Source organism: Triturus cristatus, chromosome 3_2 (assembly GCF_964204655.1).
Source record: "Triturus cristatus chromosome 3_2, aTriCri1.1, whole genome shotgun sequence".
Taxonomy (NCBI): Eukaryota; Metazoa; Chordata; class Amphibia; order Caudata; family Salamandridae; genus Triturus; species Triturus cristatus.
Genome location: NC_140584.1, coordinates 864694314 through 864708704, shown reverse-complemented (window position 1 = coordinate 864708704; position 14391 = coordinate 864694314). Strand labels below are relative to the sequence as shown.

The 14391-nt window shown below is 46.8% G+C and overlaps 2 protein-coding genes across 36 annotated transcripts in view; one reads left to right on the top strand and one right to left on the bottom strand.

The window, feature by feature from the left end:
• The window catches only part of MYO18A (myosin XVIIIA), a 768001-nt gene that overhangs the window by 251678 nt on the left and 501932 nt on the right, over window positions 1-14391 (top strand). For 17 of the 35 annotated variants that reach the window (XM_085649161.1, XM_085649175.1, XM_085649172.1 and 14 more), the window contains exons 2-3: window positions 870-1088; window positions 5028-5092. The exons of 14 other annotated variants lie outside the window; for them this stretch is intronic. In XM_085649161.1, coding sequence (XP_085505287.1) covers window positions 1049-1088; window positions 5028-5092 — 105 coding nt within the window. In that variant the 5' untranslated portion in view covers window positions 870-1048. Of the gene's footprint in view, window positions 1-869; window positions 1089-5026; window positions 5093-14391 lie in introns of all 35 variants that reach the window. 4 more of the 35 variants (XM_085649187.1, XM_085649186.1, XM_085649185.1 and 1 more) reach the window with 1 other exon arrangement.
• C3_2H6orf47 (chromosome 3_2 C6orf47 homolog) lies at window positions 6825-9839 on the bottom strand. Its single transcript, XM_085649198.1, has one exon. It carries the CDS (start codon window positions 8966-8968, stop codon window positions 8144-8146), a length of 825 nt encoding a protein of 274 aa, XP_085505324.1. The 5' UTR covers window positions 8969-9839; the 3' UTR covers window positions 6825-8143.

The window sequence follows — 14391 nt, the reverse complement described above, 5'->3', positions numbered from 1 at the left end:
AGAGCTCTTAACATTCCACTTTTCTTGGCCAGCCTTATAGCCTGCTGTTGAGCGCTATGCAAGTTGTTGAAGGACCGAAACATAGGTAAGGGCTAATAACAAGCAAGGGAGGGCCTTTATGAACTGGTATAGTCCGAGGTAGAAGTGTTCTATGCTAAGAAGGTAAGAAACAGAAAGACAAACAGAGGAATGTTTGAGCAGAAGACTTGTACCAGCCATAATTAGACCTGGGCCACTACGTTGTCTTTAATGGGCTCCCAACATTCCAATGTTCTAGTAACTTGTAATGAAGGTGGGGGTTCCGAGAGCACCCAGACAAGGCAGTAGCATGCAGATCCCTTTAGAGATAGTAAATAGAGAATTCTCTTCCAAAATGGAGTAGGATTGCTGTAGACCAAGCATAGTTTTGGTAGAGCTGCTATTTGAAATAGAAAATGGTCTGACTAGGAGCAAGGAAGGTACTTAGAATGGTGACGAGGTTCCTCACAAATGTTTCACCCAGATAAAGCCTCCTCAGTCAGTGGCATTGCTAGAGCTTTAGGTCGGGGCATTTGTCGACCCACGATGGCCGGAGGGGGGTGGCATCGGCCGCAGGTAAGAGTGGGAGGGGGGCACCACCCTCAAAACTCATGCTGCTGGGGCGGATTGCCCCGCCACGCCACTATCCTCAGTGAATACCGGTTCAATGTGGTCTGAAAGTGGACCTTCCATCCAGGGTTCTCGGAGTGTGTGTGTTTGTCAGCCAGGGCAGTTGGCCCCGCTAATCCAGGACTAATGTCTAATCCTGCATCTGAAAGTGACTTGTATTTACATGCGTTTCTTTCCCTTGGTGACCTGCTTTGACCCTCTTTTCTCTCTGTACCTTGCAGTGCCCATCCTTCCCCTCCGCTGCATGACTGTAGACCAGGGCTGCCCCGGGGCACCAGTCGCGGTCTCTAGAAGGAAACCCGGTTCCTAGCTTTAAAGCATCTCCAAACCTTGCTGGCCCTGCCTGTTTCACGCCTCCTCCCACCCACCGTAAGGGTCGCCAACTCATGAGAGCACAGCCATGGCGTTTTCTTCCCGCTTTGCATTCTGGGAACAAAAGGGAAGTTGTGTTTCATACCTCCTTAACGCCAACTCCGTCTGTTTGGAGGACTTTGCATATTTATGTTAAGTGTTGAGATGATGTGATGGATGAGGGAAAAGAAATATTCTACTGACATTAAAATCAGTAGTCATGAATTTAATCATACCAGCTTTGTGTGTGTATAGAGCTTCCTTCTACCAGCATGATTTTTGAAATCTACTTTACCGCCTACAATTTCCGACCAATTTCCAACAATTACCCTGACCCTTAACTGTATCAATTTTATATAGATGGTTGGTACAGCTTTCGGTCTGTGCTTGGCATAGTGGAACTAAGCAGTCATAATGCCCTCTACATTGCTTAAGATGTAGACTATGGTAATTATGGCTGTGAAGCACTGATCACATGCCAGAAACGTTCAGATGGTGCTTGTGTGCGCTGGGTCTTAGCTTGCTTAGCTATGCAAGAAGCTCCCCATAAAATGTTTAGTATGCGAGAGGGCTCTGTTAAGAGTTTTATGAATGCACTTCAGAAAAGAGCAGATTTTCTGGGTTTTAATGTGGGACTAGACAAATAAAAAAAAAATGCAAGGGTATTATCCTTTGTAAGAAGTATTTAAGTTGTGGATTTGTAGACAAGTGTTGGAATTTGCTGCTTCTCTTCAGGTTTGTCCTCCAAAGCATTAGCGGTTTCCATCGAATGCAGCGTTTACTCATTTACGTGTAAAAACGTTATTTCGGTCGATGACCATAAAAGTTGCACAAAATAAGAAACACATTGTATATTAAACAAATAAATACAAGCTAAAATTCCCAAGAGAGGGAGCCACAGTGTTAATTTTTTAAGATTGAATACAATCTTTACAAAAAAAGTCAGTTTCAAAGTTTAAAACACAATTTTAAAAGCCGAACTGTGTAAGATTAATATTTTCCTAAACAAAAATGCTTTCCTGACAAGTTGTGTTTGATAGTTAGCTGGACAGAAGTTTGCAATTGTAGCTATCGTAGTTATAGTCGATTTATATACTCAATGTTTAGATGCTAACATTTGCATGAGTTTCCTAGTGCGAACAGGCTACACTGCTTTTAAGGATTTGGCTATTGGAAAAAACCACACAAGACCCGGTGTCTGACCTACAAATACGCAAAGCTTGCTTATGAAGCCGTATTCCAAGGTGTCTGCCCAAGGGGACAATCCAGCGTCTTTGTTGTCGGATGTATGCTGCACAAAAAAAGAGCAAGTGGCCATCTGTCTCCTGCGCTGCTCCACAGGCCGTGCAGGCTGCACTACCCTCTGAGTGGGATCTCCATTTACAGATGAAGGATGCAAGTGGCAAAGTACCCAGCCTACATTTTAAATACAAGGATCTAGTAAATGGCGGGTCAATTTCGTCCTAGAAAGTTTCAAACCTTGGCTCACATTTCTGATACAATAAAAAGTCAGCTAGACTTCCACTGCTAGTGGTTTCCAGTACCTTCCTTCATTTGTCAGCCCAAAAAGCATCTTTGATCCCCTTTACAGAGGAAGCAGAGATGCCCTCTGGATGTTGCCAGAGATTAGAGGCCCCCAATGCAGAAAGGGATTGCTTGATATAGCTTAGCCACTGCAGGGTATTGACACACCTGGGGATTAGGATATTCTTCAGTCCATTCCTGAAGCATTCCAGCTCGGGAACTAAACATTATCTCAGCCAGGATAAGATTGGTTTTAGTCTCGCTATAACATAGATTGGGCAAACATTTAGGTCCACTCTAAAAATAAAGCCCTGGGAGTGCCTTGGGGGAGTCTAAGTGCTGTTCTCAAAAAACTTATTTTCAGCAATACTCTGCAAATTGACATTACTTTGGCCCCATAGTTCAGAGCCATAGATAGCTGCAGCCACGGCTTGGGCTCTCCAGATTTCCAGTAGTGGGGACATCAGGTGGAAGGATGTATTCTTAGCAAAATTCAGCGTGGCAGCTGCCCTATGGTTAAGAAATATCCCACTCTTTACAACCTGGCTGTTCCATGAGCTGGTGTTAGACAAGCATATGCCCAGGTAGTCGAAGTCTGAGACTCTTTCCAGATTAACTCACCCTAATCTAACTGTTCCTCTGAATTGTTTGTGGCGGTGAATAGCCATACATTTTGTTTTATCAGCACTTATGGCTAGCCCGCTGGTGGTACAAAACAAGTTTAATCTTTCTGGCAGTAGTTGCAAACCTTAATGGGTTTTTGACACCAGAAGGGTGTTGTCGGCAAATAACACCACCCAGGACCAGGGAATCGTTTACTCACTCCATTAGGAATTCAACACACCTATTGATAAAAAGTAGAACGAGTGTTGGAGCAAGGACGCATCCTTGCCTTACACTGTTGCCTACTGGGATACGGTTAGTTAGTTCATCTTTTGGCCCCATCCTACTTGGGCATAATTTCCTGTTTGTAATCACACAATAATTTCCAGTAGCGTGGGGGGGGTTGGGTGCCCATATCCTTCAAGGCGGCCCAAAGTTTGTCTCTTGGGAGTGTTCACTCGCTTTGAAGCACGCTTGTGCCTGCTTTGGGGACCTACAGAAGTGCATGCATTCACCATCTGACATGGCATTGGTTATAATGTTTAATTAGCTAGTTCGACATCCATTGTATGGCGCCAGTGGGAAGCAGGAGGCGTGCCCATGCTTTGTTGCAGCTCAGCATGAAGCACCTGTTTGGGACGGACACTTCATGCCGTGAATGCTACTAACCGCCATGAAATTAATTGCCATCCCAGCCTTTCCATGGTCTTGTAGTACCGCAACATTCCTGGGAGCATGCTCCTCGCTGCCGGTGTCCTCTGTGCTACATTACTGTGTGTGCATGGCATGGCACAGCACATTTTAATCTCAATACCAGATTTTTTACCTGAATGGCAAGCAGTGTTTTGCGTTTGTTTATAACCCTCTCACTTGGTTGCAGTTATTAATGTGTTCTTATGGTTCCCACATGCACACTGCCAATTCATTACCTTTATTGACTAGACCCTGAGATCCAAGAACCTGTGACCGAATTGTGAACATTAAATCCCAGATGTGTATGTCTTCATTCATGCATGTAAATGAAATGATGTCTAAAATCTGGAAGACCTTGGGATGCGTGCTGCGCTTACCTTTTCAGCCCCAGGATCCCCTGATAGTTTACTAAACACTGCTTTGTTGAGTTGTCACGGCATGCTTTTCTGAATCACTTGGTATTTCATTATTCCTAATGAGGTCTGCCATGAAATGCTGGTTGGGTTGGCACATAGGTGCATCAGCCTTCTAAATTAGCCTTAGTTTTGCTGACTAGTGTTCCTCCCTAACCTTCTCATTACCAAAAAGTCATACTGTCAGCGTGTCAGCTCAGGCTTTGTGATTATGCTCTTTAAAGGGACCACTTTGTATCGTGACATTTTTCATATTCAAATCCTGACATAGAGTGGAGGATCTTTTAAGTCCTCTCACTAGAAAGTAATGCAGAAAAATTGAGCTTTGCCCACATGCATCCTTGCTTCCTAAGCTGGAATTTTGCTTCAAAGTTTCTACTTTATTTCATTGTAAAATAATGGCTTGTGATAACTGATCACTGCCAAGCTTCAAAAGTTATAGAGTATGTGTGTCAAATGCCACCCCAAAGCCCGCTCCTTTTAATCTAATAATCATAACATTAAACTGTACTCTGCTGTCTGTGTATTGGTATGTGTGCAACGGGCACCATAAGATGGCGGCAATGCAGTAAGGCAGGCTTGTGACCCTGAGTCGGTAGGGGTACGGCGGGGAGCGAAAGAGATCCTGGGTTGACTGCCGGGTCCTGTCTAAACTTGTAGACCTGCTTCACAGGGGCGAGGTTGTCACTTGCTCAGCGGGTCAACATGTTCACACCACTTTGCTTTGGTTTTAACCATTAATGTGAATCTTTTCTTTAACCCCCTTCCCCTAATTCCTTTACTTGAACCTTTAGGTTAAAGAAGAAGACAAGCCCTCCTCTAAGAAACGAAACGGGTCTGCGGGTAGTGAAAATGAGTCTGTAAGTGTTCCTGGGGGTTCCCTTGTGGTGTTTAGTGGGGCAGGGGTATTGTGTCCTTCATACTATCGCCAAAGCAAGTTTATTTAGAGCGTGTTGACATTCCGCTGGAGGAGGAGCTGATTCCAACCCCAGAACAGAGGCCACAAGAGCAAAGCGAGAGACCAATGAAAATCTTTGTGGTCAGTAACACTCTAGCAAACCGGCGTATTAGATGGACCAGGCAATCCATGTTGGTCTTCCAGTCCTGTTTCTCTATATACTTTCTAAGGCACAGTCTGTGCGCCATATTGGAACTAGGTGCAGGGGCATGGACAAACACTAAAGTCAGGACAGATGTTAGGCCTGTCTATTAAAACCAAAGCAGATGATTCATGCAATACCAGCTGCTTCTCTTCTCCATAAACCATTGGTTTGCTAAGGCTACTGGATAGCAACATACAATGTGCTGTCCATGGGGGAACAAGGGTGTTCAGATATTGTTGCACTATCCACATTCACCTGGGTGTTAAATGTCCTTGCAGGATGTATGACGTTACAACGCATGCTGTTACAACGCATGCTGTTACAACGAAAGTTTTACAACGCGAGTGCATTGACAACGCAGGACATTACAACGCAAGTCTTTACATCGACTTGCACTAGATGGCGTGCTAACATTAAAAAAGTGTAATTTACTATTCCAACTCCAGTCCACGTAACAGTAGGGAAGGTGTTGGGATAGTAAACGACACTATTTTTAATGTTAGCACGCCATCTAGTGCAAGTCGATGTAAAGACTTGCGTTGTAATGTCCTGCGTTGTCAATGCACTCGCGTTGTAACAGTTTAGTTGTAATGGTAGTGCGTTGTAAAAGTTGCGTTGTAAAGGTTGTTCCCCGTCCTTGCACTGTGGCTTTACAGTCCCACATCTCACTTGGCATGTCTTTAAGACTGGTCTCAAGATCAGGCCTCAGACTGTGTGCAGAAAGTGTTGTAGTTTCGTTCGACCCACAGTTGAGATACTTCTCTGAGGTGACGAAGTGGAGCAAATATGCGTTTAGGCCATATTTTGCTCACAGAAGCTGATCATGTGGCACTCTTTTGGACATACCGTCTATGGCTTATTGTTGGAGACATTGTTTTTGGAGTCTTTTTTTTAGGTCTAGAGTTAGACACACTTTAACTCTCACACTTAACACACAAACCCACTTACTTACTTGGGCTTCTATCAGCCAGCCCTCTTCATCCATTGATCTGCTGTTGTCCTTCAAGTTTTCCTTCCACCCACTATGACATCTACCATGAGGCAGTGGTCAGCTCACTTCAGCCAGTGGCTAACTTTACTGTGAGTGATGGCATTCTGCTCTTTCACAAGGCGCACATCTGGACATAAAGTGGTTCCCTTTGCTGCTGGTGTGACAATGTGTGCTTTTTGAGAGAAAAATGTATTTCTGCTTTGAGCCATTTTTAAAAATAAATTGGTGTGTGCCTGTCCTCCAATAATATATTTTACAAAAAACATAACAAAATAAGTACTTACAAAGCCTAAAAGGTGACAGTCAACACCAGACCCTTTGGCGATGCTTGTTTAGGTCTGGCTTGACAGTACAGCAGACTGCAAGACATGGTTTTACAGTGCAGAAGGAGTATCACTTCTTACCTTATGTTGTTGGCTATTTGATGTATCATTCTGCCTTCCAAGTAGTGTAGGGTGGACTATTTTCATCTCCAAACTACATTCAATACCCACTCTGTCGCATTTAGTTCTTTATTGCCCGTTTATATTCTATACAAAAAGCAATCCTTTTCCCCCGTATCTTCCCAACATTTTCAAAGCTAATAGGGCAGGGTTACATTTGATAAGTGGTATTGCTGCGTGCAAGTCATGTAAACAGCTTTTGTGAAGGTCTTTGTTGCGTTGGCAGATTAAAGTCAGGCCTGTTGGCTTTGCCAATGCACATTGCATGAGCCGTTATGAGATGTTGGTTTGCTTTCACGGTGTGTTGTCGTGTTTTAGCTTATTTGTAATGCAACACTATTACATGTGGACTTCTCATCAAAAGTAAAAACACAGAGATGAGTAGTGGACTATAGAGCAAGCCCAGCGCCTGATTAGGTGCTTCTGTGTGCGCTGTTTTTTTCTGGCTTTCTATCTCCCCCACCCTCCTCTCAATCTTACTGGATCTCTTTCTTGCTCTCTCTGTTTCTCTCTCGTCCTAACCTTTTTCTGTGTCCCTCATTCTGAGTCTCTCTATCTCATTCTCTCTCCTTTCCTAACCCTCTTTGTTCCTGCAGTTCCCCTGTCTCTCTCACTCTATCGCCCTCTCTCTTTATCTCCACCCATCTGTCTTCCGTACTTCCGTTTTTCTCTGGGCCCCTTTATTTCCCTGAGCCTGTGTTCCTCCCCGATACTAAATCTGAAACAAGCATTGGCATAGCCAGTAGGTCTCGCTTTTGGAACCTTATAAGTGTTTAGCCATGCAACAGTTGCATAACTAAATACTTATAAAGGTCCCAAAAGCGAGACCTATTGGCAATGCCAATGCTTGTTACCCTAGGGAGGGTCGTTTACAAACTCCCTCTAACACCCGATGGCCATTTTTTCGACACCAGAGCATGAGACACTCACTTCTGGTGATCACTGGAAGCTTCAGCAGTAGTGAGATTTCCCCTGGTAGGTAATACTGCAAACTATGGTGAATTATCACTGTCTTCTACAGCATATTGGGTCAGAGAAGACTTGTGATAGATAATGACCAGAGGAGGATTTTAAAGTAGTCTCAAAACTCTCAGGACATATTCGGAGTATTGCAGAAATTATTTCTGGCAAAGTAAATATCAGTACAGTCTCTTCTAGACATGTTCTACCTATGGGCCTTGGGTCACTGCCAGGTCCCACCAGAACACTAGCGCTTGTCTCAAATTAGTCACTTAACATCCCTTCTCAGCCTCTAGACCACATGTCAATTTACCTTCTAGATTACATCTCAAGTTGGCCAACAGACCACATCTCATTTCAGTCCCTTATCCCAACTCAAGTTAATCACTTAAACAATATACCCCTCTTAGGCCACTACTCGCTTTTTATATGCTCAGGGGGAGGCTTTTCCTGCGAGTGCAGAAGCGGCTTTGGCGTGTCTTGGTCAGTGTCATGGTCTCTCCCAAGGACGAAGCCTCCCTTGGCAAGGGTGCCATTGTCATACTCTTCCTCCACTTCCAAACCTGCCTGGATGCTGACAGAGAGCACCAGCACCTGCAGGAGGCCGAAGAGACAGGCGAACTGGAGCAGGTACTCCTGGACTAGCCAGAAGACCAAATGCAGACCGTAGGAGGCCACCAAGAACATAGCCATGCCATGCAGCCAGAGCTTGACCATGCCCTGCAGGCCCACAATGTCTAGGCCAAGCCGGAAGACAGGTGAGCTGAGCCACAAGAAACTGACCACACACAGGTCCACAAGATGGCGGATGAAGTTGAAACAGATCTGGTAGTGTTCAGGTGTTTCCAAATCACTGGGAGGCCTGGGGGTTCTGCAGAGAGCCCTGCGGAGGCCCCACCGCATCCCCTCTCCTGGGGACGCATCCTGTACTCCAAAACACACAGGTTCCAGCGGCTCAGACTTCACAAAGGTCGTTTCATCAGAAGCAACACTGGCCCCACCGCCCTCGTCGGGAGCACTGTGGTTCCACCACCTGAGGTACCCAAAGATGGAGGGCACCTGGAAGTTCCATCTCAGCCATGCTCTTCCAGGTGGCTCTGTTGCCACAAGTGGTGGGGTCTCCTCTTTTACTAATACATCATCAGCTTCGCCCTCCTTTTTGGGAGTTTCCCCCCTCCACCATGTCACCTTGTAGAACAGGTCCGCCGGCGACCAGGACAAAGCTTTCCTCAAGAACATCTCCGTTGTGGGCTCAACTTCTCATGGGAATACAGGTTGTGGTTTGCAGTCGGAGGTGAAGGAACAGGTGGGTGGACCACCACAGAGCCTGAACCGCTGAAGAATCATCCAAGTGAAACGGCAGGGCATCAAGAAAACAGGCGGAAGCTGAGCGCCAAACTGGGCAGAAAACAAGCAGAGCAGGTCCTGGCCTCGCACTGGGAAGCCCCAGCTCGGAGTAAACAAGAGAAGCAAAAACGATGAGCGTCAGACGCCCCCGGTGTTTACTGTTCAAGCCCACAATGGCCAGGTGAGTGTGGCCAAAGTCCTCAAAGGGGATTACTCGGAAGAGTGTTCTGAAAGCCCTCAAAGGGGACTCTGTTCAAGAAATATCACTCAATCTTTATCTGCTGCCAGTCTTGTTTCCAAGGAAACCTCAGTTTTTACCCGGATCTCAGGCACCTGCCTTCGGGCGTTGGCGGACCTACGAGAAGCGACATTTATTACCGAACTCTGTGCATACCGGGCTGCTCGTCCGCCTCAGAGGTCGCCGTTGTTACTTTACTCGGATGTTATCGCCGATGCCGTCACCTCGAGGCGGGGGCCTATATCCCTGGATCCGGTGGATAGTTCGGGCTACGCGCCGGAGAATTCTGAACTCCACTGCGGGGGATCCCGGAGCCAGCTGGGTTTCCTTTCGCACCTGGTTCTTCGCTGCCTCCTCCAGGGCCAGCGGCTCAGACCCTTCCCTCACCGACGGAGGTGAGAACGGGCAGGAAACAGCTGGGCGCGGTAGCGCCGCCCATGAATACATTACAGAGAGTTTAAAAACCTGGGCCGAGCTACGGCGGCCCGCTGGAGACAAACCCTCCCGTAGGAGATGAAAAAAAACCACGGCGGCTCGCTGATGACTAATCGACGCGACGGGAATGAAACTTTAGTGGCTGTTCCGGGAGGGCGGGTAGCAGGGAAGGAAAAGGTCACTGTCTCTTGCTTCCTGCCCAGACAAGACAAGGAAGGTGTCCTTTCTGCTCTGCCTCTGGCAGCTGCCCCCCCCCCCTCTCTTTCTTACCCTTATTCCCTCTCTGTCTGTCTAACTCCTCCTCACATACCATGACTCAAGAAATGGTTCTCACCCTCTCTTTCTTCCTGTCGTTCATTTGTTCCCCTGTGAAATGGATGCAAAAAACAAAACAACTTTGCTGGAAATGCCGTTTTGAAATTTTTATATTCCAAAGTGCAGCCTCGGAAGTAAAAGGGTTCATAATATGAAAAATCAATAACTAAATAAAGCAAGATGGAGTGTTCTTAAAGTGGCCAGATTGGTTTTATTCAAACCCCAAAAACATTAGCGTCACTTTACCGAGTTTGCCATACCTGGTTGATGGGTGGATTGGAAAAACAAAATGTGTACGGCGGCTTTGTGTTCACGAATCAGGGGGCATTTCATCAAGGAGGCGATATAAAATTATCACCGCTGTTGCGTCCATTCTCGCGTGAATCCTTGCATTAGAGCCTGTTTACTGAACGGCCAGCTTTGCATCTGGGCGTTCCTGCCCTGACATAACTGGAGAGTTAGCGACATTTCTCCAATTATCAATGGGCATAATAACCTGCAGACCGACAAGCAAAGTAGCGATAACCTCTGTTATCGCTACTTTCCTTACGCCTGCTTCAAGACTGACTTAGCCATGATATCCTATGTAAGCTGGATATCATGGCTAAGAATGCCTTGTCATATCATCATGCTATCGCCAAACTTTGTGAGATTATCGCTGGATTTCCAACGATAATCTCACATTTAGCAGTTAGCGCTTGGAATGTTATCGCTTTTGAGATTAGCGTTGCTAATAGCACGCTATCTCAGCGATAAAATCACACGTTACCCGGCGATAATTATCCTAGCGCTAAGTGTGCTTAGCGATAATTATCGCTGGTCCTTGATGATATGCCCCGTGGTCTCTTTAAACCATACTGCTTACGTTTTGTAAGCATATAAGCAGTGGACATTGAAATGGGTCCTTTCTGGGCCCTGTAGCTTTCAGGCAAAAATACTCGTTGATTTCTGCATAAATGTAAAAGCGTTAAGTTCACCCTGTTGTTTCTGCTTACATTTCACATGCTTTATTTAATCTTTCATTCCCTATGAGCGTTTGCTTTTTCCAGGATGATGTTACTTTTTCCTTTAGGTAGCATATTGCTCTTGCCTAGCGCGTAATTTGAATTGAGTCGCATCCAGTTGTTTATAGCAGGTCAAATTGGATTGTAGTTGAAGGCAGTGTGAATTTCTCTCAGTGGGGCAGTATGGTGTTCAGTGAGGGAGTGGATGTAGCACTGGGGGCAGAGCTGCCAAATTTAGAACTAGGGAACCAGGTTCAGCCTTCATGAACAATCCCCCAGACCACTCTCCTGAGGGAGTACATTCCCATGCTAGACCTTAGAAGGCCCCGCAAAACCGGAAAAGCCCTGGTGTCTTAGCACCAGCAGGTGGACCCTAGCAGTGGCAAGTGTGGGTTCACCTTGAAGGCTTGCCCACCACAATCCATACTGAAGTGCACCTTCAGTCTTGCGGGCAGGCCTACGAAGTAGCAGACCCTAGATCAACAGTGACTCTGTCACTGAGGTCACAGGACCCCTCAGAAGAGCCGGCTCTAGGGCGGTGTGACTGCAACCGGTGCTGACTTTGAGGGGGGGGGGTTGTAAATTAAGGTTTTAAAAGCAATTGCTGCCTCCTTCCTGGCCTACAGCAATTTTCGGCAATAATAAAAATGTCATGATAACTCCGGTGAATAAACTTCTTCCTAGAGCGAGATCGGGGTTTTGTCTAGTGGAAGTTTTGACTCATGGAAAGATAGCGCAGAGGGTTAATGTGCCTGCTGCAAAGAAAATGTACCATGCCCATCACAAAGTGCGCATATTTAAAATAGGTCAGTGGGTTACTGCTTTTGTCAGTAAGATCCTTTTGCTACTTGGCAGTTTATAAGTTAAAATCTTAACACAGAACAGTGAGCTATTAACTTTCATCTAAGAACTGCATACAAACTGCAACGTATAAACTAGAGCTTTATGTTTTTTTCCCTAAGCCTTTGATTATCCTAATGTTGCAAAAAGTGTTCATTTGGATAGAAATCAATAATGATTATTAAAGTGAACCCCCAATCATGGTATTAAGTTGTAAATTCTGAGTTTGTGTTTCTCCAGATCAATCACTATTAAACTATACTGCCTACTAATATGGTTGTCATGTGACTCCTACACCTTATAGTCCTTTGTCTTATGTTACATTTCCTATACAGTGATTTACACACGTAAAATTGATTGTTTCTGTGTATATTGCTGACAGAAGCTCCATGGCTCGGAAACAAATGGCTTGTGCTTCCACTTTTAAGCATATTTGGGACATTCTGTGATTAGAAACGTATCCCACTTTGTGAATTTATTTTAATGTCAATAACTCATATTAATCGTTAAATAATCATGTGTATCCATTGGTTGTATTACATAACATAATAAGCTGTAACTGGTCAGTGAAACGCCAAACAAATACTAAACATTGTGATGTTTTGCCAATCCTGGCCACACCTCTAACTCCGCCCACTGATCCAATCCTCAGGTTATTCCCGCCCTCTGATTCTCGGCCCACAGTTCCCCTACTTTTTTTTCCCCCACTTCGACCACTGCTTAGGAGTGACATTTTCATTTTTTCAGTGTACCTATGAGTGACATTCAACAACTATGAGTGACACTTTCTCGCGAGCAAAATAAAGCAATGAAGACCAGGGAAACATATAAATATCAGAATTTACGCACCCATTTGTGCAACCAAAAACTAACACTTTACTGTACCAGTCGGTTGAAAATTGGAAAAAGAAAATCACAAAAAGTCGGTATTTTCTCCTTCATTAGTTCATACTATAAACAGCAGGTATAATATAGAAATGACTTTAAACGTACTTTAGAGCTTCGCGTAATGAAACCTGACTGATACGTAAAATAAACAAGCATTTGCAATGCAATAGGTCTCGCATTTGTGAGAGTTTAAGCTATTGGCATTATAAATAACAATGCTTTTTATTTATGTTTTAAAAATCAACAAGTAAATAAAAGGCATTGTCATTTACAATGCCAATAGCTCAAACTCTAGTAAATGCGAGACGTATTGCATTGCAAAGGCTTGTTAAATCTTGCCTCTCGCGCGGAGTTGATTCTTCCATTGTGTACCACTGGAACATTCTGCCTGCATGTGCAGCCATATTTGGAAAAAGAAAGGCTCGCTTTGCGTGTCGTGCTGTATACACTGCCTGGCAGATCTCAATACCTGGCTGTCATGCTGGGCAGTGACGGGTGCTGTGATGGTGGGCAGTGACGGGTGCTGTCATGCTGGGCGGAGGCCGGGTGCCGTCATGCTGGGCAGAGGCGGGTGCTGTCCTGCTGGGCGGAGGCCGAGTGCTGTCATGCTGGGCAGGGGCCGAGTGCTGTCATGCTGGGCAGAGGCCGGGTGCTGTCATGCTGGGCGGGTGCTGTCATGCTGGGCAGTGACGGGTGCTGTCATGCTGGGCAGAGGCGGGTGCTGTCATGCTGGGCAGAGTCGGATGCTGCCATGCTGGGCAGAGGCCGGGTGCTGCCATGCTGGGCAGAGGCCGGTGCTGTCATGCTGGGCAGAGGCCGGTGCCGTCATGCTGGGCAGAGGCGGGTGCCGTCATGCTGGGCAGAGGCGGGTGCTGTCATGCTGGGCAGAGGCGGGTGCTGTCATGCTGGGCAGAGGCCGGGTGCTATCATGCTGGGCAGAGACCGGGTGCTGTCATGCTGGGCAGAGACCGGGTGCTGTCATGCTGGGCAGAGGCCGGGTGCTGTCATGCTGGGCATAGGCTGGGTGCTGTCATGCTGGGCAGAGGCTGGGTGCTGTCATGCTGGGCAGAGGCTGGGTGCTGTCATGCTGGGCAGAGGCCGGGTGCCGCCATGCTGGGCAGAGGCCGGTGCCGTCATGCTGGGCAGAGGCGGGCGCTGTCATGCTGGGCAGAGGCGGGTGCTGTCATGCTGGGCAGAGGCCGGGTGCTATCATTCTGGGCAGAGACCGGGTGCTGTCATGCTGGGCAGAGGCCGGGTGCTATCATGCTGGGCAGAGGCTGGGTGCCGTCATGCTGGGCAGAGGCAGGTGCCGTCATGCTGGGCAGAGGCGGGAGCCATCATGCTGGGAAGAGGCCGGGTTCTGTCCTGCTGGGCAGAGGCGGGTGCCGTCATGCTGGGCAGAGGCAGGTGCCGTCATGCTGGGCAGAGGCGGGAGCCATCATGCTGGGAAGAGGCCGGGTTCTGTCCTGCTGGGCAGAGGCGGGTGCCGTCATGCTGGGCAGAGGCTGGGTGCTGTCATGCTGGGCAGAGGCTGGGTGCCGTCATGCTGGGCAGCGGCCGTGCAGTCATGCTGGGAGGAGGGTGCCGTCATGCTG

Bases quoted from the DNA above. Each gene is read 5' to 3' on its own strand.
- C3_2H6orf47 (XM_085649198.1), bottom strand. From the start codon at position 8,968: ATGTTCTTGAGGAAAGCTTTGTCCTGGTCGCCGGCGGACCTGTTCTAC.